This window comes from Somniosus microcephalus, chromosome 20 (genome assembly GCF_052327205.1).
Source record: "Somniosus microcephalus isolate GS21.2 chromosome 20, FLI_Smic_1.0, whole genome shotgun sequence".
Classification (NCBI taxonomy): domain Eukaryota; kingdom Metazoa; phylum Chordata; class Chondrichthyes; order Squaliformes; family Somniosidae; genus Somniosus; species Somniosus microcephalus.
Genome location: NC_141006.1, coordinates 49,188,829 through 49,216,086, shown reverse-complemented (window position 1 = coordinate 49,216,086; position 27,258 = coordinate 49,188,829). Strand labels below are relative to the sequence as shown.

Below are 27,258 nucleotides of genomic sequence, written 5' to 3'. Positions count from 1 at the left end.
CAAAGTGTAGGAGTTATTTTAAACAAAAACGTCAATGTATCATTTTTCCAATGTGGTGGTAAGAGTTGGACTGAATTCCTAGATGGAACAAACTAGACCATTATTGTAGATACATTGAAATCCTGCACTGATGAACTGAAGTGAAGTCAATATCCAAGTGAGTAAAGTTATTAGTATCAATCTGCACATAATTCAGCTATGACTGGAGAAAAAGAACGTTTCTTCCAAAGAACGAGAGATGGGAAGTCCATTTTTGATCACTTTCCACGATAAAATGTGTAAATAGCTTAGAAACTGAAAATATTTTAATGTGGAGCTTATTTTATCTATATATAACTTATAGTACACTTACACAGGTATTTACAGAGGATAAATCTTACAGGAAAAGAATTCTGTAACAGCAGAGATTGGAGTCCAAATAATGACTGTTTTCTAGCTGACCAGGTTATTCACAGAAACTGTACATCAGGTGACCAACCTGTAATATCAATAAGAAATCAGCATCTTGCATTTGTATTCATGTATGTATGCTTTGCAAAAGTTTAGAACTAAAAATAGCTTCATAACTGATTAAAAGCAAGCTTTTGTTCTACACAGTGAATCTTAAATCTTTGTGAGAAACAAAAATATGACCGCAAGACATTAACCAAAAAATCTTACGGACTTTACACAAAAACCTCTTTTGGAATAGTGAATGGGTAGCAAGTTAAAGAGGCAAACAATACCAACTGCTAGCTACTCCTACTCAAAAATCAAAAAAGCTCCACATGGAGACATCATGATCCAGACAAGACACTTTATAAACCTTAGTAGTCATCTGAAAAGTATATTCCACTAAGTGATGTGATGTACGGTTAGTTGGAGAGAGGTCCATAAATGATGCTCATTGCATGAAAGATTTTGCAGCATTGGTTAAAAGGTTAGATTTACACAGGAGTACCGGATACAAAACTTATCACAACCTCTACATAGCACAGGAGGAGAAGCCCATTTGAATGTTTTAGGAAAACAAGTTAGACAGCTGTTCCTCTCTCCAAATTCTGCTTGATCTCTGCAGTGTATTTTCCATAGAATCGTTCTGCCTTCTTGTTGAAGTTGGCATTTCTCTCGTTAATGTAGTCAATATCAGCATCGTCATTGTAACGCCGACGTCTGCTGTATTTGGCACGCTTCTCAATTCTGAAAACAGAAATTAAACTTTGTACTACTGTGAATAACAAAACAAAGTAAAGCAAAATGATTTACCAAGAATTGTCCAGTAGAAATTGCTGTTATCTATGCTAATTTGAAACACATGACTGATGTTAACATGGCAAAGACTATCTTGGTTGAAAGATGTGTATTTACAGACAATAATTACTAATTAAATACATTTAATTTAACACATATAGGAACTGGAGGTCTTAGCACCTCACTGGAATGCAGTTTCCCAATGGCTCCCGAAGGAGACATTACAAATGAGAAGTACCTATACTTCAGAAATACTGGAATAGTGCAGCTTGCATTCTGGCAGCCTGTTTAGCCCCTGAAGCGGTTTCATTCCATGGCTGTAATTAGAACTTTAAAGGGGAAAATCCATTGGGGCGGGGTGAAGAGTACTTTCAGAAAAGTACTCCTCTCAAAGACTGTAAAAGAACAACCTTATTTGTTCCAGTTCAGTAACACCCTCTTGGAGACCCACTGTGTTGGGTTTTCTGGCCGGAAAGGACTTGCTTGGATAATGTATTCAACGGATTTGTTTCCTGACAGCTGTCATTGAGACGAGATGGGGAATTAGCTCCTTCCAGAGTTCTGGATGCCAATCCTGGCACTGGAAAACAACTCCAACATTCAGAACCAGCCAACAGCCCCATAGGGCCTGTCCAGAAATTTGATGCACATTCCTCAACAAGTCTGCAGATCAGAACAACTTGGAAATTGGGAGTCATCCAGCAAAACAGAGACACAACAGGTATGCTAACTAATTATAAATACAGCAGACACTAATTCCTGGCAGCATCTCAGAAAACAATTTAAAATTGCAAACTATTACAGCACACACCTGGAATTAGCTAGTAATTGCTCTAGTGTCCAGTCACACCTGTTTAATGTTACAGTAAGACACCGCAAGCTGATTAAAGCATGAGGTGATAGCTAAATACTTTTAAGCAACACTCACTGTCAGTTTCCAGAAAAGCATTATTACAACCACATGCAATAACCATTAGTCTCCATCAGTCGGGCTTTTTCGTCCGATAGCAAAATACCACGGATGCTGGAAATCCGAAATAACAACAGAAAACGCTGGAAAAACTCAGCAGGCCAAGCAGCATCCGTGGAGAGAGAAACGGAGTTAACGTTTCAGGTCGAAGACCCTTCGTCAGAACTGGAAAAAAAAGCAGGAAGAGGGATAGATTTTAAAGCAAGTGGGGGCTGGGAAAAGGGGGCGGGGATGAAAGAACAAAAGGGAAGGTCAGTGATAGGATAGAAAGCAGGAGAGATTAAGAGACACAGAGACATTAAGAGATATTCAAGGAACAATATCTCTAGATGGCTCTAAATGGAGTGTGAATGGTTCTGGCAGAATGAAGGACAGCTGTCATGTGGGAGGGAAGAAAAAAGCCCAGACGAAAGTGTGGATTAAAAAAGCTCAGGGTCCCCCTTACGGACTGAACGGAGGTGTTCCGCAAAGCGGTCACCCAATCTGCGTTTGGTCTCCCCAATGTAGAGGAGACCACATCGTGAGCAGCGAATACGGTATATTAAATTTCAAGAAGTACAAGTAAATCGCTGTTTCACCTGGAAGGGGTGTTTGGGGCCCTGGACAGTGGGAAGGGGGGGGGGGGAGGTATAAGGGCATGTGTTGCATCTCCTGCGCTTGCACGGGAAGGTGCCGGGCGAAGGGGAAGGGGTGTTGGGGGTGATAGAGGAGTGGACTAGGGTGTCGCGGAGGGAGCGGTCCTTACAGAATGCTGAAAGGGGAGGTGAGGGGAAGATGCGTTTGGTGGTGGGATCACGCTGGAGGTGGCGGAAGATGATCCGTTGAATGTGGAGGCTGGTGGGGTGAAAGGTGAGGACAAGGGGAACCCTATTGTGGTTCTGGGAGGGAGGGGCAAGGGTGAGGGCAGAAGTGTGGGAGATAGAACAGACACAGTCGAGGGCCGTGTCAACCACAGTAGAGGGGAATCCTCAGTTGAGGAAAAAGGAAGCCATGTCGGAAGCACTGGTATGGAAAGTGGCAGCGTCAGAACAGATGCGGCAGAGATGGAGAAACTGGGAGAATGGAATAGAGTCCTTACAGGAGGCGGGGTGGGAGGAAGTGTAGTCCAGGTGTGGGAGTCAGTGGGCTTGTAGTGAATGTTTGTCAATAACCTATCCCCAGAGATGGAGAAGTCGAGGAAGGGAAGGGAAGAGTCGGAGATGGACCATGTGAAGGTGAGGGAAGGGTGGAAATTGGAAGCAAAGTGAATGAAATTTTCTAGTTCAGGGCGAGAGCAGGAGGCAGCACCGATATAGTCATCAATGTACCAGAAAAAGAGGTGAGGGAGGGGACCCGAGTAGGACTGGAACAAAGAGTGTTCCACATATCCCACGAAAAGACAGGCATAGCTAGGACCCATGCGGGTACCCATAGCAACGCCTTTGATTTGGAGGAAATGAGTGGAGTCAAAGGAGAAGTTGTTCAATGTGAGAACAAGTTCAGCCAGGCGGAGGAGGGTGGTGGTGGTGGATGGGGACTTGTTGGGCCTCTGTTCAAGGAAGAAGCGGAACGCCCTCAGGCCATCCTGGTGGGGGATGGAGGTGTAGAGGGATTGTACGTCCATAGTGAAAAGGAGGCGGTTGGAGCTGGGAAACTGTTAAAGTGGCGGAGGGCGTCGGAAGAGTCGCGGATGCAGGTGGGAAGAGACTGGACAAGGGGAGAAAAAAAGAGTCGAGATAGGAAGAGATAAGTTCCGTGGGGCAAGAACAGGCTGAAACGATGGGTCTACCAGGGCAGTCCTGTTTGTGGATCTTGGGAAGGAGGTAGAAGCGGGCTGTGCGGGGTTGGAGAACTAGGAGGTTAGCGGCCGAGGGGGAAGATCTCCAGAGGAGATGAGGTCAGTGACAGTCTTGGAAACGGTGGCTTGATGTTCAGTAGTGGGGTCATGGTCCAGGTGGAGGTAGGAAGACGTGTCGGAGAGTTGGCGTGCAGCTTCCGCTAGGCAGAGGTCGGTTCGCCAAACAACAACAGCACCACCCTTGTCAGCAGGTTTAACGACAATGTCGGGGTTGGATCTGAGAGAATGGAGTGCTGCAAGTTCAGAGGGAGGTAGGTTGGAGTGGGAGAGGGGAGCAGAGAAATGGAGACGGCCGATGTCACGGTGGCAGTTTGCAATGAAAAGATCTAGAGAAGGTAAGAGGCCAGAGGGAGGGGTCCAGGTAGAACGGGAATTCAGAAAGCGGGAGAAAGGGTCAGCCGTGCAGGGGGAAGACTCCTGGAGTTTTTTTGTCCTTCCCGTTCTGCAAGATGAGCTCCTGCTTTATTATGTATATTTTATACAAACACATAATAGATAATATAGCATTAAAAACACACTCACTGTTTTTCAACATCTGCCACCAGCCTGTCCACACCTGCTTTGGACGGTATATGGGTGCCATGCAATAGACTGTTTGCAGTTGCGTAGAACTCCTCCCCACTGTTGGTAAGAAATACAAAAACAAGCCCCCTGAGCACAGGTAGAAAGATGTTTTTAAAACCCAATAATAATAATAGAAAAGCAAGTAATGCTCTCAGTGATTCCACTGTGAAATCAATGGAAGTGCTTTTGGAAGCCAAATAATCCAAATGCAATGTGAAGAACTGTTCAGGAGAAAGGAAAAGTACACTTTAAATAGAAAATCTTAGTCATCATCATATTTATTCAGTTTGAAGTTTTCAGACATTAGTATCTGTGGCACTAAGAATCAGGCTTAGATGTGATTCCCTCACAATCAAATAGGCTACCACATTCACTTTCTAGGTGCACGTTAAGATGGCCCATTGGGAAAAGTATGGAGGGCAGATGGCTCCTATGGACGGTACTCCAGACAAGAGTCAGTACCTTCAAGACTTCAGTGTCCTATTCGAGCCCGAGCTGTGTTTCTGACACCATATAGCCTGCATCACAAAGACTGCCCATGTCCACCTCTAACATTGCCTGCCTCTGTAACCCTCATCCATGCCTCTGTAACCTCCAGATTTGACTATTCAAATACTGTCCTGGCCATCCTCCCATTCTTCACCCTCCATCTTCAGCTCATCCAACACTTTGCTGCCTATGCCCTATCCTGCACCGTCTCACTCGCCTATCACTCTGTCCTACATTTTTTCCCTGTCCCCCAACGCTTCAAATTTAAAATTCTCATCCTCATCTTTTAATCCTTTCATAGCCTCGTCCTTCCCTATCTCTGTAACCTATTCCAGCCCTATCCAAAATCTCCATTCCTGAGAGTCTGGCCTCCTGTGCATCGTTTCCACCTCCCTTTGCCCCACTACTGATGGGCGTCCTTGCAGCCATCTAGACCCCACACTTTGGAATTTCCTCCCTAAACCCCTCTACCTCCTTCTCATCTTTTAAACCCACCTCACCCCTCTTAATATCTCCTTTGTTGTCTGGCATCCATTTTTGTCTGATTATGGCTTCTCTGAAGTGTGTTGGGACGTTTTCCGACATTAAATATATATTCTGCTATATAAATGCAAGTATTGTTGAGAGGAAACTTAGACTTAGGGAGCGGGAATGAATGTCTAATCACAACATTAAAAGAATCAAAATGTAGATACACTGTAGATATTGCAATAAAGTTTTGACTGAACAGATAGTTTGCCTGTTATTTTGCCAGATATTGTCTCTGTCCATACCCACTTCATCAGCTTAGTTCACTTATCTTAATGGAAGTTATAACTTTATATTTGACCTAAGATAGGCAAAAAGGAAAGGGAGGTGGGGTAGCATTGCTGGTTAAAGAAGGGATTAACACAATTGTAAGGAAGGATATTAGCTCTGATGATGTGGAATCTGTATGGGTAGAATTGAGAAATACTAAGGGGCAGAAAACATTAGTGGGAGTGGTATATAGACCTCCAAACAGTAATGCGGAGGTTGGGAATGGCATTAAAAGCGAAATTAGAGAAGTGTGCAATAAGGGCACAGCAGTCATCATGGGTGACTTTAATCTACATATAGATTGGGCTAACCAAATTAGTAACAATACTGGGGAGGAGGAATACCTGGAGTGTTTACGGGATGGTTTCCTGGACCAATATGGCGAGGAACCAACTAGAGATCAGGCCATCTTAGACTGGGTATTATGTAACGAGAAAGGATTAATTAGCAATCTTGTTGTGCGAGGCCCCTTGGGGCGGAGCGATCATAATATGATCGAATTCTTCATTAAGATGGAGAATGAAGTAGTCGACTCAGAGACTAGGGTCCTAATTTTAAATAAAGGAAACTACGATGGTCTGAGGCGTGAGTTGGGTAGGATTGATTGGGGAATGTCACTCAAAGGGTTGACGGTGGATAGGCAATGGCAAACATTCAAAGACCGCATGGATGAACTACAGAATTTGTTCATCCCAGTTTGGCATAAAAATAAAACAAAAAAGGCGACTCAACCGTGGCTAACAAGGGAAATTAGGGATAGCATAAGATCCAAGGAGAGGACATATAAGTTGGCCAGAAAAAGCAGTAAACCTGAGGATTGGGAGCAGTTTAGGATTCAACAAAGGAGGACAACGGGATTAATTAAGAAAGGGAAAATAGAATATGAGAGTAAGCTTGCAGCGAACAAAAAACTGACTGTAAAAGCTTTTATAGATGTGTGAAGAGAAAAAGATTGGTGAAGTCAAGCGTAGGTCAGAATCAGGGGAATTTATAATGGGGAACAAAGAAATGGCAGACCAATTAAATACATATTTTGGTTCTGTCTTCACAAAGGAGGACACAAATAACCTCCCAGAGATGTCGGGGAACATAGGGTCTGATGAAAGGGAGGAACTGAAAGAAATCAGCATTTGTAGGGAAATGGTGTTAGGGAAATTGATGGGATTGAAGGCCGATAAATCCCCAGGGCCTGATAATCTACATCCTAGGGTACTTAAGGAAGTGGCCCTAGAAATAGTTGATGCTTTGCTGATCATCTTCCAGCATTCGATGGAATCTGGAACAGTACCCATGGATTGGAGAGTAGCTAATGTTACCCCACTATTCAAAAAAGGTGGTAGAGAGAAAACGGGGAATTACAGACCGGTAAAGCCTGACGTCGGTAGTGGGGAAAATGCTAGAGTCCATTATAAAAGATGTAATAGCAGAGCACTTGGAAAACAGTGACAGGATCGGACAAACTCAACATGGATTTACAAAAGGTAAATCGTGCTTGACTAATCTACTGGAATTTTTTGAGGATCTAACTGGTAAAATAGATAAGGGAGAACCAGTGGATGTGGTGTATTTGGACTTTCAGAAGGCTTTTGATAAGGTCCCGCATAAGAGATTAGCATGTAAAGTTAAGGCACATGGGATTGGGGGCAAGGTATTGACTTGGATAGAGAACTGGTTGGCAGACAGAAAGTAAAGTGTTGGAATAAACGGGTCTTTTTCCGAGTGGCAAGCAGTGACTAGTGGGGTACCGCAAGGATCGGTCCTTGGGCCCCAGCTATTCACAATATATATTAATGATCTAGACAAGGGAACTAGATGTAATATCTCCAAATTTGCAGACAACACAAAGCTGGGTGGGCATGTGTGCTGTGAGGAGGATGCCGAGAAACTCCAAGATGATTTGGACAGGTTGGGTGATTGGGCAAAAGCATGGCAGATGCAATATAATGTGGATAAATGCGAGGTTATCCACTTTGGTGGCAAAAACAGGAAGGCAGATTATCTGAATGGCAATAGATGGGAGAAGGGGAAGTGCAACGAGACCTGGGTGTCCTTGTGCACCAGTCGCTGAAGGTAAGCATGCAGGTGCAGCAGGCGGTTAAGAAGGCAAATGGCATGTTGGCCTTCTTAGCGAGAGGGTTTGAGTACAGGAACAAGGATATCTTGCTGCAGTTGTACAGGGCCTTGGTGAGACCACATCGAGTATTGTGTGCAGTTTTGGTCGCCTTATCTGAGGAAGGATGTTCTTGCCATGGAAGGAGTTCAGCGAAGATTCACCAGGCTGATACCTGGGATGGCAGGAATGACATATGGGGAGAGATTGGGTCAATTGGGCTTGTTCCTGGGACTAGGGACAGGGTCACTGGCAAGGCTTGGAAGCTAAGCAGAGCCAGGCCTGGTTAGTACCTGGAGGGGTGACCATCAGGGAAGACCAGGTGCAGAAGGTCACGGAAGGAGCCCCGAGGAGGGGCGGTTGGTGAGAAGGTCACGGAAGGAGGAGCGGCTGGTGAGCAGGCCCGGGCGTTGGGCTGAAGATTGTCGGACAGGAGGAATGGTGGAAATGGAATGGCGGCGTGCACCGACGCAGCGGCTTTGCTTCTCCCAGTCATGGGAGCTTGCAAGATCACATTTCGTTGTTCATGTACTTGTGCAATGACAATAAAGTTGAATTATTATACTCGCTGGAGTTTAGAAGAATGAGAGGGGATCTCATTGAAACTTATAAAGTTCTGACAGGACTGGACAGACTAGATGCAGGAAGGATGTTCCCGATTGTCGGGGAGTCCAGAACCAGGGGTCACAGTCTAAGGATAAGGGGTAGGCCATTTAGGACTGAAATGAGGAGGAATTTCTTCACCCAGAGAGTGGTGAACCTGTGGAATTCTCTACCACAGAAGGCAGTAGAGGCCAATACATTAAATATATTCAAGAAGGAGTTGGATATATTTCTTAAGGCTAAAGGGATCAAGGGGTATGGGGAGAAAGCAGGGACCGGGTACTGAATTTGGATGATCAGCCATGATCTCATTGAATGGCGGAGCAGGCTCGAGGGGCCGAATGGCCTACTCCTGCTCCTATCTTCTATGTTTTCTAAAGAACTGCGGAGCCAGGGCTAAGACTAACATGATATTTTGAGTCTTCTGGGGAGTATTCCATTAATTACAGTGGGCTACTTTTGAAGGGTTTTTAAACCACAGTCTGGTTGCAGATTTGTCTGCTGTTAATTAGCATTATGCTCTTAATTATTTTTGTATTTAACTTGTATCTTGTTGCCAGTATAATTTTATTAAACTTTGTATATAGTGTCTGGTCGACAACAACAACTTTTAGTGACTTCAAGAGTACTATGAAATTTAATTTGAAGAAAAAGTAACTTGATATTTTGAATCTTCCCATCTGGGCTCCAGATACATTGCATATGTAGTTCTGTTGTTTATCTGGGCAAGTTAGTGTTTTTTAAATTACAGCTCTCAGTAGGAATCTAAAAAGGTAATTATTTGTTGCATCGCCAAGGCCGCCTATTTGTACCATCTGTAATATCGCACGTCTCCTCCACCCCACCTCACCCAACCCATCTGCGGTTCAAACCCTCATCCATGCTTTCGTTACCCCCAGACTCGACTTTTTCCATACGCTCCTCACTGGGCTCCCACCTTCCAAAACTCTGCTGCCTGTATCCTAACTCGCACCAAGTCCTGTTCACCCATCACCCCTGTGCTCACTGGCCTACATTGGCTCCTGGTTTGGCAACGCCTCAAATTTATTATGCTCATCCTTGTGTTCAAATCCCTCCATGGTCTCGCCCCGCTCCTCCAGCCCTACAACCCTCAGATCTCTATGCTCCTCCAATTCTGGCCTCTTGTGCATCCCCGATTTTAATCGCTCCACCTTGGGTGGCCGTGCCTTCAGGTACCAAGGTCCTAAGCTCTAGAATTCCCTCCCTGAACCTCTCCACTTCTCTACCTCTCTCTCCTCCTTTAAGACACTTCATAAAACCTACCTCTGTTACCAAGCATGTCCTAATACCTCTTTATGTGGCTTGGTGTCCAATTTATTCTGATATTGCTCCTGTGAAGCACCTTGGGATGTTTTACTATGTTAAAGGTGCTTTCTAAAGACAAGTTGTATTAAAGATGAAGTGGATAGACCCGAGTTCCAGCAGCTATGAAATTCCCCATGGAATACTTTTGTGGCCTCACACTGGTAATAGTCTGGTTTTGTTCTTTATGACTATTGGTTCTAGGACACCCACACCTGCCATTTTCTCCCCAGTTCAGAGAATAGGATGAAGATCAGGAGATACATTTTTAAAAAACAACTCACACATCATCCTTCTGCTTCTCATATTCCTCCATGTCTGGTTTAATCTGCTTCGCTAATCTCTGATACTGGCGCAACTGAGCAGCTGCAAAATCTGAAATAAACATTTAAACATCATTTAACAAGCATCTTAAATTAGTTTAGCTGAAGTCAGTCAGCTGTAGCCGACTCCTCGCGGACTGAGGAGTGCGCGAACCTGTGAGGAGTCGGCAGCAGCAGCGGAGGAGGCATAAATACAGTGGGAGGCCGAGGACAGTGTGGACCTGCGAGGAGTCGGCAGCAGCATCGGAGGAGGCATAAATACAGCGGGAGGCTGGGGACAGCGCGGACCTGCGAGGAGTCGGCAGCAGCATCGGAGGAGGCATAAATACAGCGGGAGGAGAGGACAGCGCGGACCTGAGAGGAGTCGGCAGCAGCAGCGGAGGAGGCATAAATACAGCGGGAGGCTGGGGACAGCGCGGACCTGCGAGGAGTCGGCAGTGGCATCGGAGGAGGCATAAATACAGCGGGAGGAGAGGACAGCGCGGACCTGAGAGGAGTCGGCAGCAGCAGCGGAGGAGGCATAAATACAGCGGGAGGCCGAGGACAGCGTGGACCTGCGAGGAGTCGGCAGCAGCAGCGGAGGAGCCATAAATACAGCGGGAGGCCGAGGACAGCGCGGACCTGCGAGGAGTCGGCAGTATCGGAGGAGGAGGCATAAATACAGCGGGAGGAGAGGACAGCGCGGACCTGCGAGGAGTCGGCAGCATCGGAGGAGGCATAAGTACAGCGGGAGGAGAGGACAGCGCGGGCCTGCGAGGAGTCGGCAGCAGCATCGGAGGAGGCATAAATACAGCGGGAGGCTGGGGACAGCGCGGCCTGCGAGGAGTCGGCAGCATCGGAGGAGGCATAAATACAGCGGGAGGCTGAGGACAGCGCGGACCTGCGAGGAGTCGGCAGCAGCATCGGAGGAGGCATAAATACAGCGGGAGGCTGGGGACAGCGCGGCCTGCGAGGAGTCGGCAGCATCGGAGGAGGCATAAATACAGTGGGAGGCTGAGGACAGCGCGGGCCTGCGAGGAGTTGGCAGCATCGGAGGAGGCATAAATACAGCAGGAGGAGAGGACAGCGCGGCCTGCGAGGAGTCGGCAGCAGCATCGGAGGAGGCATAAATACAGCGGGAGGCTGGGGACAGCGTGGACCTGCGAGGAGTCGGCAGCAGCATCGGAGGAGGCATAAATACAGCGGGAGGCTGGGGACAGCGCGGCCTGCGAGGAGTCGGCAGCAGCATTGGAGGAGGCATAAATACAGCGGGAGGAGAGGACAGCGCGGACCTGCGAGGAGTCGGTAGCATCGGAGGAGGCATAAATACAGCGGGAGGCTGGGGACAGCGCGGACCTGCAAGGAGTCGGCAGCATCGGGGCAGGCGGTACAAATCCGGCGACTTCTAAAAGAACAGCAAAATCAAGGAGTGATGTCACAGGACTGCAGGTAGGTGATTGGTTGGTGAGTATTAGCGTTTTATTCTCTCCAACTTAACTAGATAAACTAATTAATATAACTATAAATAATAATCTGAATAAAGACTTTAACTGAAAGAGCAAGAGAAGCGGCTGGAGATAAAGGTAGGCTCGACTTTTAAGACTCTTAGTCTTAAGTTTATTTCTGTAAATTAGTTAATAGTCGAATAAATAGAAGCATGGCAGGGCACCTCAGTCCTGCAGAATGCACATCCTGTGCCATGTGGGAAATCCAGGACGCTTCCCGTGTCCTGGACAACCACATGTGCAGAAAGTGTCGTTGGCTGGAGGAGCTCCAGCTTTCGGAGCTTGAGCAGTAGCTGGCGTCACTGCGGTGCACCCATGAGGCTGAGAGTTACGTGGACAGCACGTTTCTGGAGGTGGTCACCCCGCAGCGTAAGAGTGTGCAGGCAGAAAGGGGTGCAGGCGATGGTTCCTCTGGTGAGTACAGCCAGAGCCAAGTCCACAGCACCACAGGTGGCTCAGCCGTACTGGAGGCGGGGGAGGAAGATCGGGAGACAATAGTAGTAGGGGATTTGATAGTTAGGGGATAGGTGTTTCTGTGGTCGCAGACGTGATTCCAGGGTGGTATGCTGCCTCCCTGGTGCCAGGGTCAAAGATGTCACTGAGCGGCTGCAGGACATTCTGAGGGGGGAGGGTGAACAGCTAGAGGTCGTGGTCCATATCGGTACCAACGACATAGGTAGAAAAAGGGATGAGGTCCTGCAGGCAGATTTTAAGGAGCTAGGAAAGAGATTAAAAAGCAGGACTTCCCTGTGCCACGAGCTAGTGAGCATAGAAATAAGAGGATAGAGCAGATGAATGTGTGGCTGAAGAGATGGTTCAGGAGGGAAGGCTTCAGATTCCTGGGACATTGAGACTGGCTCTTGGGGAGGTGGGACCTGTACAGGCCGGATGGGTTGCACCTCAACAGAGCCGGAACCAATATCCTCACGGGGGGGGGGGGGGGGTTTTGCTAGTGCTGTTGGGGAGGGTTTAAACTAATTTGGCAGGCGAATGGGCACCAGGATGTAGCATTAGAAAGAAGAAACAAAGTGCACAAAGGATGGGGAGAGACAGATAGCACTAGAGTAAGAAATAGTAAGCTATTAGGTGGGGTTAGATTAAGAGAGAATACAAGAAGGTCTAAGACAGGGTTACAGTGCATGTGTGTAAATGCACAAAGCGTGGTAAATAAGGTTGGTGAGCTGCAGGCACAAATGGCCACATGGGATTATGATGTCGTGGCGATAACGGAGAACTGGCTCAAAAAAGGGCAGGATTGGGTTTTAAATTTTGCTGGATATAAGGTGTTCAGGAAAGACAGGGAAGGAAAGAAAGGAGGTGGGGTGGCAATTATTGGTTAAGGAGAATATTGGAGAGAGGATGTCCTGGAGGGGTCAAGGACAGAATCTATTTGGTTAGAATTAAGAAATAATCGAGGTGCCATTACACTACTAGGTGTATTCTATAGGCCACCAACTAGTGGAAAAGATATAGAGGAGCAACACTGCAGGGAAATTACAGAGAGGTGTAAGAACTATATAGTAATAATGGGGGATTTCAATTATCCTAATATAGACTGGGATAATAATAGTGTAAAGGGCAGAGATGGGGAAGAATTTCTGAAGTGTGTTCAGGAGAACTTTCTTATCAGTATGTTTCCGACCCAACGAAGGAGGCATTGCTGGATCTGGTTCTGGGGAATGAGGTGGATCAAGTGGAGCAAGTGTCAGTAGGGGAACATTTAGGGAACAGTGATCATAATATAAGGTTTAGATTAGCTATGGAAAAGGACGGAGTAATCTAGAGTAAAAATACTTAATTGGATGAAGGCAAATTTCAGTGGGTTGAGAACGGATCTGGCCCGGGTAAATTGAATCAAAGATTGGCAGGCAAAACTGTAATCGAACAATGGGCTGCCTTTAAAGAGGAGATGGTTTAGGTACAGTCGAGGTACATTCCCACAAGGGGGAGAGGTAGGGCAACTAAAGCCAGAGCTCCCTGGATGATGAAAGAGATAGAAAGCAAGATGAAGCAGAAAAAGGGCACGTATGACAGATGTCAGGTTGAGAATACAAGTGAGAATCAGGCTGAATATAGAAAGTTCAGAGGGGAAGTGAAAAAGAAAATAAGAGGGACAAAGAGAGAGTATGAAAATAGTGACAGTTAACATAAAAGGGAATTCAAATGTCTTCTTATCGCTATACAAATAATAAACGGGTAGTAAAAGGAGGGGTGGGGCCGATTAGGGGTCAAAAAGGAGACCTACGCATGGAGGCAGAGGGCATGGCTGAGGTACTAAATGAGTACTTTGCATCTGTCTTCACCAAGGAAGAAGATGCTGCCAAAGTCATAGTGAAAGGAGGTAGTGAAGTTACTGGATGATATAAAAATTGATAAAGGAGGTACTAGAAAGGCTGTCTGAACTTAAAGTTGATAAGTCACCAGGACCAAATGGGATGCATCCTAGGATGCTGAGGGAGGTTAAGGAGGAAATCGCAGAGGTACTCGCCATAATCTTCCAATCCTCCTTAGATATGGGGGTGGTGCCAGAGGACTGGAGAATTGCAAATGTTACATCCTTGTTCAAAAAAGGGAGCAAGGATAAACCCAGCAACTACAGGCCAGTCAGTTTAACCTCGGTAATGGGGAAGCTTTTGGAAACAATAATCAGGGACCAAGTTAACAGTCACTGGGACAAGTGTGGATTAATTAAGGAAAGCCAGCACGGATTTATTAAAGGCAAATCGTGTTTAACTAACTTAATCGAGTTTTTTGATGAGGTAACAAAGAGGGCTGATGAGGGCAATGTGATTGACGTGGTGTATATGGACTTCCAAAATGTGTGTGATAAAGTGCCACATAGTGGGCTTATCAGCTAAGTTGAAGCCCATGGAATAAAAGGGACAGTGTCAGCATGGATACAAAATTGGCTAAGTGACAGGAAACAGAGAGCAGGGGTGAACGGCTTATTTTTGGACTGGAGGAAGGTATACAGTGGTGTTCCTCGGGGTCGGTACTAGGACCACTGCTTTTCTTGATATATATGAATGTCTTGGACTTGGGAGTATAGGGCACAATTTCAAAATTTTCAGAGGACACAAAACTTGGAAGTATAATGAACAGTGAGGAGGATAATGATAGGACTTCAAGACAGACAGACAGGCTGGTGAAATGGGCGGACACGTGGCAGATGAAATTTAACGCAGAAAAGTGCAAAGTGATACATTTTGGCAGGAAGAATGAAGAGAGGCAATATAAACTAAAGGGTGCAATCCTAAAGGGGATGCATGAACAGAGACACCTGGGGGTATATGTGCACAAATCGGTGAAGGTGGCAGGGCAGGTTGAGAAAGCGGTTAAAAAAGCATACTGGATACTGGGCTTCATAAATAGAGGCTTAGAGTACAAAAGCAAGGAAGTTATGATGAACCTTTATAAAACAGTGGTTCGGCCTCAACTGGAGTATTGGCCCATAAATTCCGTTCCCTACGGGTGTGTACGTGCTGTGTACTCACCCGTAGGGCCAACGGAAGTGCCGGTTTTACGCATGCACTGCGCATGCGCTGGAAACCAGAACTTCCGTTCGTCAAAGAAACGGCTTCACAGGAGAAACGCCTGCGCCGGATAGGCAGCGCGTACGGCTGCAACTTCCGTTTTATCAACAGTTGCTTCAGTCCAGGTAAGTCTGAAACAGCTGTGCCTGGAAAAGCAGGCGCAAGGCCGGCAGCTCCTTGGCGCAAGGCCTGCTTTTAACAAGGTAAGAGGCGAAGAAAGTAAAAGAAAACATTTTTTTCCACAGATTTATCATTTTAAAATACTTTAAAGAAAGGTAAGTTTATTTTTAGCCCCGTTAAAAACTTTATTTTTTTCAACAATGTAAATTTTTGTTTAAAATAGTTAATTTATGTAATTTATAGTCATTTTAAAAATGTGATTTTTAAAATTTATTTATTTACTTATGTTGAGGGTGATCTCTATTCATAGATTTGGCAGGTCTTCCTGTCAAATCGATGAATGGCGATTCCCTGCTCCGATTGGCTCCCCATGGCCCACGTGATCCCAGGGACGCTGCGAACTATCTGCACCCCTGGGATACGCATGCCCTGCACACCGGCAGTTTGAGGCGGCACATCAACGGAATTCTGCGCCTCCTGGGAGCCCTCCGGTCCAGGCGCAGATTTTTCAGGATCGCAGCCCCCCACCCGCGGGAGGACTGCAACGGAATTTCTGGGCCATTGTGTCCAATTCTGGGTACCGCACTTTAGGAAGGACGTGAAAGCCTTAAGAGAGGGTGCAGAAAAGATTTACAAGAATGATTCCAGAGATGAGGGACTTCAGTTATGTGGATAGACTGGAGAAGCTGGGGTTGTTCTCCTTGGAGCAGAGAAGGTTGAGAGGAGATTTGATAGAGGTGTTCAAAATCATGAGGGGTCTAGACAGAGTAGATAAGAGAGAAATTGTTCCCATTGCCGGAAGGGTCGAGAACCAGAGGACACAGATTTAAGGTGATTGGCAGAAGAACCAAAGGCGACATGAGGAAAACTTTTTTACGCAGCGAGTGATTAGGATCTGGAATGCACTGCCTGAAAGGGTGGTGGTGGTGGAGGCAGCAGACTCAATTGTGGCTTTCAAAAGGGAATTAGATAAGTACCTGAGGGGAAAAATTTTGCAGGGCTACGGAGAAAGGGAGGGAAGTGGGACTTGCTGATGTGTTCTTGCAGAGAACCGGCACGGGCTCGACGGGCTGAATGGCCTCCTTCTGTGCTGTAACCATTCTATGATTCTATGATTTAACATTAGAATTACAAACCTAGTTCAGAACTGAACCATGTCTTTGATAATGTAATTAAATAAAATATTACAGAATCTCATGTTACTTCATTTTCTTACGAAAACATTTTGTCTGGGTAAGATGCCTTAAAATGTTCAATATATTTAAAACTAAATTAAAATTGTGACCTTAAAAATCCTTTCTATGTTTTACAATAAACAGAACACAAAAAAGCATGGTACAATTAAGATGGATTTGACGAATTATATTTTATGAGTTTGAAACCTAAGTGAAGTTTAAGGCCGTCTCTGCACATTTGCTGTTGAAGTACATTTGCCCATTTGGTTGAAGGTCAGATGTGCGGAGATGGCTTTGAACTTCACTTCAACCAGTTGCCTCTTGGGCCATTTCAGGTGGCACACAATGCTGGTATATCAATGCACTGTATCGTGAGGAGTAGGACGTCATGCCCGCAATTTCCAACACGGCATATTCTTGATTTCAGCTGAGATTCCAGAGAAAATTGCTTAGTAGAGGTTAGGGCTATTTCTAGAGGGAAAAATCTGGGAGCAAGTCACCCCGGAGATCCTCTCTCAGATCATCCCAACTGTTTGTGAAGCAGTATTGGCAGAGGACTAGAAACAGATTTGCTGTCTACACTCTTGGCTAGGGAATTTGAGTGGCATAATGAATCTAATATAGATGGCAAATCATGCCTTTAAAAAACAAATCTTTCAGCAGAAAAATTAATTTTAATAGTTAGTCAGCATGCTCAATGAGTTTCTCTGGAGCCACACAGACCAGAAATGTGCCAGGTTCTGTCCCTAGTCTGGGTTGAGTTCGCTGATCTCAGCCAATGTAGCAATTGGGGGTGTTACAATTAGCCTCAGCACCTCAGCTGGAGTGGGGGTAGGGGAGCAAAAAAAAGCCAGTCAGGGTTTCTATTTCTGATGGTCATCTAGTGACCCCTACACGACATACACACATAGAATTTACAGCACAGAAACAGGCCATTCGACCCAACTGGTCTATGCCGGTGTTTATGCTCCGTACGAGCCTCCTCCTCCCACCCCTCTTCATCCATATCCTTCTACAGGAAACTTTGTGTTATCCGGAGGCTAAATGTCCGGCAAGCTCGAGCCACCAGCAAAAATCAGGAGCCCTTTTTTTTCTTTTCGTTGCTTTTTTCTCAACAGTCAAGCTCTGCAAGGTCTGTAGCTAAGCAACAGCTTCAGCTAGAGACGCTACAGAGACACTTGCCGACTGTTTAGAAGCTGTTCAACAGGGTTTGTTGATTCACACGGAGCTGAAAATCTCCGTATGTTTCAACATTAGCGCTGGAGTGTCTGGCAGTTGAGGGAACGGCAACAGCTCGGTCCCGTCGGTGCCGGATAGCACAAAGTTTCCTGTATTCCTTTCTCCCGCATGTGCTTATCTAACTTCTCCTTAAATGCTAGTTGCCTCAACCACTCCATGTGGTAGCGAGTTCCACATTCTCACCACTCTCCGAGTAAAGAAGATTCTCCTGAATTCCCTATTGGATTTATTAGTGACCATCTTATATTGATGGCCTCTAGTTCTAGTCTCCCCCACAAGTGCAAACATTATTGGTAAAAGATCTACAGGGGAGATGAGGAGAACTTTTTTCGCTCAGAGTTGTCGGGATCTGGAACGCTCCACCTGAAAAGATGATGGAAGCCGATTCCATAAATACAGGAAACTTTGGTTTATCCGGAGGTTATATGTCCGGAATACTCGATCTAACGGCAAAAATCAGGAGCCGTTTGCTATATGTTCTTTTAGTTCTCGTTGCTTTTTTTTTCCCCCCCCAGTCAAGCACTGCAAGGTCTATAGCTATAGCAACAGCTTCAGCTACAGATGCTTGCAGCTGCAGCCGACTGTTTTGAAGCTGTTGCAAAGCAACAGGGTTTGTTGATTCACACGGAGCTTCTCAGTTTCGTATGTTTAAACATTAATTCTGGTGTGTCCGGCACTTTTGATGTTACGGCACCAGCTCGGTCCCGTCAGTGCCGGATATCAGAAAGTTTCCTGTAATTTTAAAACAGAGTTGGGTACTTGAGGACGAGCAACTTACAGGGTTACGGACAAAAAGCGGGGGTGTGGGGCCAAGCACGACTGCTCTTTCAAAGAGCCAACATGCAGAGTGTTGGGGAGGATAGGATCAGATTCTGAAAATACTCATGGTTAAGGTTCACACATGAATAATAGCCACATGGGTGAGGTACCAGAGGGCACTCGTGAAAATATATGCCAGCCAAGTGTCAAAGCCTTCAGGAGGAGACAATTCGTGGCAAAATCATTATTTTTTTTAACCTCCACCTTCTAAGTGTATTTAATCAATTTTTAAATAGTAAAGCAGCAACAGCCGCAGGAGCCACTAGGCCTCTGGGCATGCAGCAATGCCTTCCAATCCGATCCTTTGGGACATGCTGCTTAGAAAAGGTGGCCGAGAACTTGCAGCCACAATTCCATCAGCTCACCAACATTTACAACCCCATAAGAGTCACAGGATATAAGTTTGGATAAAATCCAAGTATCTTTAAGGTGATATTAATAACAGACAGATGGCTCCACAATATAAATTCCCTGAATTTCTAGCAGTGAATGGGCATTAAAGTGATTAAGTACCTGAAAATCCAGGATCTGAATTTTTCTTTTTTTTCTTTCGTTCCCATCGCTCTGCATCATCAGCACTGATTTCTAACAACTTAACTTGTTGATAATCTTCTCCCTTTTCCAGACACTCCTATAATGTTAAGCAGGAAATACAGATGGGAATCACTGCTTCAGAACTATAATACACTATCTCCAGGCGCAGGCATTTCCTCAGCATATCAAGGTCCAAACAAACAAACCCACAGGGACAAAAACAGTGAGTTTTACATACGAGTTAAATAATGGATTCACCACACATTGTTATGAAAATAAGGCACTATGGGCCAAATGGCCTCCTTCTGTGCTATACGATTCTATGATTCTAATTTCATTGTATCTTATTTGCTGAAAGATGGTATCAATGCCTGGTACAAGGTTGCATTCTTAGAACAAGCTCAACTGTTGCATTCAGTAGTTACATGCCACCTCTGTACTCATATCTATTACAAACATCCTGGTGTCTTATATACTGTAATAAGAGACCCTGAACCGGTTAAAGCTTCCAACTGCACTTAATACTGTGATCACTTCAAAGTTTCCTATTTCAGCACACAACATGATGAGACAATCAAAAGGCACAATATTTGGTGAGCTGGTAAGGAAATAGGACATTATTACCAAACCAATTTCTGTCCTCCAAACAAACAAATTGTCATTTCCGCTAGTGGCGAGTTCTCCGAAGCCACATTAGATACAAAGGAAAAGACTTGCATTTATAGAGTCCCTTATTATGTCTCTCAGAAATGGCGCCAAGGGTTTCACATACAATTAATTTCGTTGAAGTACAGTGATTGCTATGTAGGCAAATGTGGGAGCCATTTTGTGACTGGCCAGTTGATCTGTATTTTTTGGTGATGCAAGTCAAAGGAAGAATGTTCACCAGTACACCACAAAACTCTACACTTCAAAAATAATGCCATGGAATCTTAACGCCCAGCTGAACTGGCAGATGCAGCCTTGGCTTAATGTCACATCCCAATTTTGGCACCTCTGACAGAATAGCACTCCTTCGCTACTGCACTGGAGCATCAACCTAGAATATGAGCTCAGATCCTGGAGTGGAACTTGAATCCACAACCTTCTTACTCAGAGGAGAGAATCGATCAACTGAGCCAAGCTGACACACAGCCCTGCGTTTCTACTGAGTACTGTCACCAGACTGATACCTGGGATGGCAGGAATGACGTATGAAGAGAGATTGGGTCGATTAGGCTTATATTCGCTAGAGTTTAGAAGAATGAGAGGGGATCTCATTGAAACTTATAAAATTTTAACAGGACTAGACAGACTAGATGCAGGAAGGCTGTTCCCAATGGCGGGGGAGTCCAGAACCAGGGGTCACAGTCTAAGGATAAGGGGTAAGCCATTTAGGACTGAGATGAGGAGGAATTTCTTCACCCAGAGAGTGGTGAACCTGTGGAATTCTCTACCACAGAAGGCAGTTGAGGCCAATTTATTAAATATATTCAAGAAGGACTTAGATATATTTCTTAAGGCTAAAGGGATCAAGGGATATGGGGAGAAAGCAGGGACAGGGTACTGGATTTGGATGATCAGCCATGATCTCACTGAATGGCGGAGCAGGCTCGAGGGGCCGAATGGCCTACTCCTGCTCCTATCTTCTATGTCAGCATTCAAGTTGCTAACAATGGTGACTTGCTCTGAACTTTTTTTTTAAACCGTAAAATGTCAAAGGTATGCTTAAGATTAAAATAAATGTTTGATAAGAGCTGGTTTAGTGACTGGTGAAACTGAAAATCTGATAAATTTCATAATTTAATATGAAGTTTCAGAGGTAATCAGTGTGTGTGAAGCTGGAGACGGCGAGGTGTGTGAAGCTGGAGACGGCGAGGTGTGTGAAGCTGGAGGCGGCGAGGTGTGTGAAGCTGGAGGCGGTGAGGTGTGTGAAGCTGGAGACGGTGAGGTGTGTGAAGCTGGAGACGGTGAGGTGTGTGAAGCTGGAGACGGTGAGGTGTGTGAAGCTGGAGACGGTGAGGTGTGTGAAGCTGGAGACGGTGAGGTGTGTGAAGCTGGAGACGGTGAGGTGTGTGAAGCTGGAGACGGCGAGGTGTGTGAAGCTGGAGATGGTGAGACCAAAGGCTCCTGTTGATTTGGATTTTTAAAAAAATCTTAATCCTTAGCCTCCTATTTATGAATTGCTCCAAAGTATTCAACAGTTCAGATTTTCAGCAAGTCGCAGGTTAAAAATATTGTGAATACCTTTTTTTTCTCTTCCACCTTTAGCTCCCACTCCAATCGTGCTCTTTTGGACTCCCAGTTGGCTGGTAGTTTCAAGATCCTGTCCTCCTCTGCCACCGCCTGGTGATTCAATTTCCGAGATTCATTCTGTCAATAAGGAACAACACCTTTTATTGCCCGGGTCACAAATCCAAGAATTCTCAAGGAACCTGGCACAGTTGTGGAACTTGTGCACCTTTAGAATCTATAACAGGATAACTACTTCACATACTCCAAGTCACACACCATCCTGACTTGGAAATATATCGCCGCTCCTTCATCGTCGCTGGGTCAAAATCCTGGAACTCCCTCCCTAACAGCACTGTGGGAGCACCTTCGCCACACGGACTGCAGCGGTTCAAGGCGGTGGCTCACCACCACCTTCTCAAGGGCTACTAGGGATGGGCAATAAATGCTGGCCTTGTCAGCGACGCCCACATCCCATGAATGAATAAAAAAAATATTCATACTTAAGAGGCAGCAGCAGTCACAATATGATGAGACCCAGGACAACTTGAAGCCTGGGCCAATCATAGCAACAGACTGACACCATCTGTACCACAATGTCAAATGGTATGATGGACAAGTATTATTTAAAATTAATAAAACTATTAAGCACTAAATGCTGGTCCTCTTGATTCTTACTGTACACATGTAAAATAAATAAATTAGACTCATGACCTGACATTCTGAATACAATTACCATTGTGGGATAGATTGAATGTTTTTTTGGAGCCAATGACCCACTGTTGTATGATCTCCAGTTCGCTCATGGGAGCTCTTGATTTTAGAAGGCCAGAGTATGATTAATTCAGCAGCATTTGACCTCTCACAGTGTTGCTATGAAGCACAGAAATAACCAGTATAAAGAGGAGTCCAAACAACTTATTAAACTTTCAAGCCTACACAGATTGCATCACCCCACCAATGGCTTGGCAACAGTAAACTGTTAAATTTGTTCAAGCCCCTTGCTGACTGCACAAAGGCTTTAGAACTGCAGTCATATTACCAAAGAAAACCCCCAAGACATTTGAGTTACAGGCAACAACCCCAATAACCCTCCCAATTCCAGCAAAAATCCACCGCAGTGCAGACCATTGAGGAAAATCCCATGCCTACAACCATAGGATCTACAATAACCTGTGCCAAGTGTAAATCAACAACTGCCCGCAGAATGGTCAACTGAAATGAAGTACCATATCATTTTAACAAGTTAAAGGGAATGGTTAAAATGGTTCAAATATCACTCGGTTCTGAAAAAAACAGGAATTCTGGAATAAAATTGACCATTCATCAGGAAGTTTCTCCTATTGGCTGTTCACGTTGGTTTGATAACCGTACAAACGATTGGTCACTTTTCCCATTAAGAGAGCACCACCTAGTCTGAGTGAAACAAAGGCATTTAAAATAAAATAGACATTTATTTCTCACCCGCTTAAGATGGAGATCTCGGAATCTCTTCAGTCGTTCCTCCCGTTTCTGTGCTACTGAGGTCACAGACTCTCCGCTGCTGCAAGGGACCTCCTGTACCTGTAAATAGTAAAAGAAAACCCAATTCTGACACAAGTTCAAATTTATTTTTAAAATGAGATAGTTTCCAAATGTGGTTTGATGCAGAGGAAAACTTGGATTAGATAGGCAACTTGATGTGTTCACTGAAGTAAGGTGGCTACAGAACTCAGGTGCTGTGCTAAGGGAGGTCAGGAGATGTGACTACAGGCCAGGGCAAAGAGAAGATAGGTTTACAGAAACAGTTAGAAAAGGAGTGCTCAGGTGGCTGCAGACTCTGTCACTAATGGGGGCTGGGGGTGGGGGATCCACAGAACACTCGAGTTGGAGGACTGAAGGTGATGTATGGCTGTGTAAGTTTTCAGAGGTAGGGAGCAATGAGGCTGTGGAAAGTACCCTTGTAACAGTGTGATAAATCTGAATTACTGCCAAACAACCTTTCTAGCACTGAAAATTAACTTTTACAAGTGTGGAGTCTCATTCCTTCAGCTTTTAATTGTTGTTGGAGACTTTAAAATATATAGTTTTTTAAAAAACATTTTCTTTATATCTTTTTTTTCTCTCTCTTAATCCAATCTTTCTTTCCCTCTCTATTTCACTTTCTGTACCTGACTTGACATTGAATTCACAATTCTAACTTACACTTCCTGGTTCAAACTCTGCGCTGTTGATTAACAATTCTTCAATCTGTTTGGTTAAGGAGATACACAGTTGCTTGCCCTGTTCACACAGGTCCCAGATGCCCTGTAGAGGGCACCACGCCATTTCGATCTCCCACTAACTTGCTGTGCAAAAACTCATGGAAATTAAATGGGCAAGTGGGCGCCATTCATTCACCGGCTACAGTAAATTCTGATCCCCGCCACAAACTCTGTTCTCTCGTCACTGCTTCCATCCCCCTCCTTGGCCACTGTCTCGGGCTGAACCAGAATGGTTGCAACCATGGCATCCTATTTGACCCTGACCTCAGCTTCCGACTCCATATCCTTTCCATCACAAAGATCTACTTCCGTAACATCACCCATCTCCACTCCTGCCTCAGCTTATCTGCTGCTGAAACCCTCATCCATACCTTTGTTACCTCCAGACTCGACCATTCCAATGCTCTCCTGGCCTCCATAAACTTGAGCTCCTCCAAAACTCTGTTGCCTGTATTCTAACCCACACCAAGTCTTGCTTACCCATCACCCCTGCGCTCGCTGATCTATACTGGCTCCTGTTCCATCAACGTCTCAATTTTAATTTTCCTGTTCAAAACCCTCCATGGCTTCCCCCCCCACTAATCTCTAACCTCCTCCAGCCCTACAACCCGCCAAGAACTCTGCATTCCTCCAACTCTGGCCTCTTGTGCATCCCCCACTCCCTTCACCACACCAGTGACTGCTATGCCTTCAGATGTTTAGGTCCTAAGCTCTGGAATTCCCTCCCAAAACCTTTGTTTTTGCACGACACTCTCCTTGTGTACGATACGCTCTTTAAAACCAAGCGTCTGGTCACCTGCCCTAATATCTCCTCCTTTGGCTCGGCGTCAATTTTAGTCTGATTAATCTCCTATGAAGTACCTTGGAGGCTGAAGGGAAGTTTAATTGAGGTGTATAAAATTATGAGGGGCCTAGATAGAGTGGATAGGAAGGACCTATTTCCCTTGGCAGAGAGGTCAATAATTCGGGGGCATAGATGTAAAGTAATTGGTGGAAGGAGTAGAGAATTGTTTTCACCCAGAGGGTGGTGGGGGTCTGGAATTCACTGCCTGAAAGGATGGTAGAGACAGAAACCCTCCTCGCATTTAAAAAGTACTTGGACATGCACCGGAAGTGCGGTAACCTACAAGCTACGGACCAAGAGCTGGAAACTGGGATTCGGCTGGATAGCTCTTTGTCGGCCAGCTCAGACACGATAGGACGAATGGCCTCCTTCTGTGCCGTAAATTTCTATTACTCTTGGGACGTTTTACTATGTTAAAGGTGCTTATATAAATGCAACTTGGTGTTGTGCAGTACCCAATGGGTAATGGGGGTCAGAGAGGGACCAATAGCGTCAGTGAATCTTATTCTATTATCACTGGTGGAATATCTGTCATTTACAGGGATATCCAAACAGATTTTATTCTGTATCCAATATCAATTTGATTACTTTACTAGGTACGGCAATCAATTTGAGCTTTTTCTATCATATACTTGTGATCAGCATTTCCTCATCATGATAAGCTTGTTTTTGTACAGGTTGTCTGATCACTCCCTCTGTGGGACCCGCCGCGGAGCTGTGCGGGTTGAGTTTGTCCCTCGGGCCGCGGAACTGTGCGGGTTGAGTTTGTCCCTCGGGCCGCGGAGCTGTGCGGGTTGAGTTTGTCCCTCACTGCCGCTCGCTCCCAACACATACAAGATTTCACTTTTAAGCTGTGGGCTCAAGCCTCCGGTTCCGCCATCCTCACCTCACAAGCCGCTGCCGCCATCTTCGTTCCCTCTTCAAGCCACGCGGAAGTGACGTCATAATCACGCCAGGCGAACTGCCCGTGCCGACGTCATCGGCGCGACGGATTGACGTCAACGGACGGGTGCCGCTTGGTTGCCAAGGCAATGCCTTCGGCGCCTCAGGTACGGCAGGCCCGATCTCTTCTATCCGAGCTGTGGTAGGGGAACGGTCCGGGACAGAGAGAGACTTGCATTTATATAGCGCCTTTCGCGACCTCAGGGCGTCCCAAAGCGCTTTACAGCCAATGAAGGACTTTTTGGAGTGTAGTCACTGTTGTAATGTGGGAAACAGCAGGCAGCCAATTTGCGCACAGCAAGCTCCCACACAAACAGCAATATGATAATGACCAGATAATCTTACTCCTGGCCTAAAGGAAGCATCTTTTCTCCCTATGCTAAACTGAGGAATATCTGTAATTTAGATTAAATCTGTAACATTTTATTCTGCATCCAATAACTCCCCTGCTCTTCTTCGAAATAGTGCCAAGGGATCTTTCACATCCACCTGAGAGGGCAGATGTCTTAACGTTTTAACGTCTCATCTGAAAGACAGCACCTCCGACAGTGCAGCACTCTCTCAGCGTTGCACTGGAGTGTCGGCCTAGATGTTTGTGTTCAAGCCTCTGGAGTGGGACTATGAACCCACAACCTTCTGACTCAGAGGCGAGAGTGCTACCTACTGAGCCACGGCTGACAACCATCACAGTCCAAGCTCTGGGGAGTTGGTGCTGCTGCTAGCGGCTGGGGTTAGGGAGGCAGAGTTTAAAGTAACTGACTCCTTGGACACGGTTTAACGTGCTCAGTTTACCCTCCGACCCAGTGTGGCAGGTCCTGCAGCCAAGAGGCGGGACATGTAACAGTTAACAATCTGCGGAGCTCCGCATTGAATGAATTACTTCACACCAGTCGTGAGTCATGGAGACCGCTTCATTCTGAACCACATATATGCTCCCTAAAAACTATCGAAAACTGATCAGAAGCCTCAAATTCATGGCCCCCCCAAAGAAGCTCATAATGGGAAAACTGCCCTGCATATAGGCCCATGAAGTGAAAACATGTAGTTAGACTAGTTGGGACAACTTAAACTACAGGTGTAATCAAAAGTATAGTCAAAAGCTCGTTTGCAGCAGTGATGATTTGAGAAACATCTGAAGGGGGATATGAGTTTGCTTCCCCCTCCTGAGGATTTTGGAGTCTACTGTAATTCTGATTTTCAAACCAAAAATTATCCTTGAAGGGATCTAGAAATCGTAATTATATGGCAATAAAGGAGTTGTACAGGCTTGCCCTACTACTATAACTCAAATGATCCCATTAAGGCAATCAAAGATGAAATTACTTGGAATATTCTATAGTCTTTGTTAAATATATCGGACACAGGTACAGTGAAACTTTGATTAACTGGCATAATGGAAGCTGTTCACTTATGGATAATCATAATTGGCAGATAATTGAGAATCCCTGCATCTTTTCCAGATTTTATATTAATGTTTGGCATTTCAAGTGTTTCTGTCAATTATACTGATAGTTTCCTTTACCAGTACTTCCAGTGGAAATAAGGAATCTGAGTTTTCCTTTTTTCCAAAAAATAAAATGGATGCACTGCTGTTTCTAAGAACACATAGCTTTCAGAGGGGCAACACAAAGCAACTCCTATGGGCCCACTGAGCCAGCTAGAATTCCAACACCGAGCAAAATCTGTCCCATAGTATGTGTGGGAGTCATCTGTTGCTGTAGCACTTGTACATAAGAACATACCTTCTGGGGTGACTTCTGAGCAGTGCAGCAAGTTTATATCGGCACAGATTTATGGAAAGGTGGACAATAGGCCTGAGATTCTGACTACGTGAAAGACGGATGACTAGCATGTTTGTTGTACTTTT

The 27,258-nt window shown here is 45.4% G+C and overlaps 1 protein-coding gene across 1 annotated transcript; it reads right to left on the bottom strand.

The window, feature by feature from the left end:
• Positions 1-283: 283 nt before the first annotated feature.
• Positions 284-25,514, bottom strand: syf2 (SYF2 pre-mRNA-splicing factor). The gene is made up of 7 exons (XM_085962638.1): positions 25,336-25,514; positions 22,827-22,925; positions 21,378-21,503; positions 19,131-19,248; positions 10,209-10,299; positions 4,560-4,658; positions 284-1,179 (listed from the first exon to the last, which is right to left on the bottom strand). The coding sequence occupies exons 1-7, from the start codon at positions 25,354-25,356 to the stop codon at positions 1,014-1,016; spliced, it is 720 nt and encodes a 239-aa protein (XP_085818764.1). The 5' UTR covers positions 25,357-25,514; the 3' UTR covers positions 284-1,013.
• Positions 25,515-27,258: the final 1,744 nt, after the last annotated feature.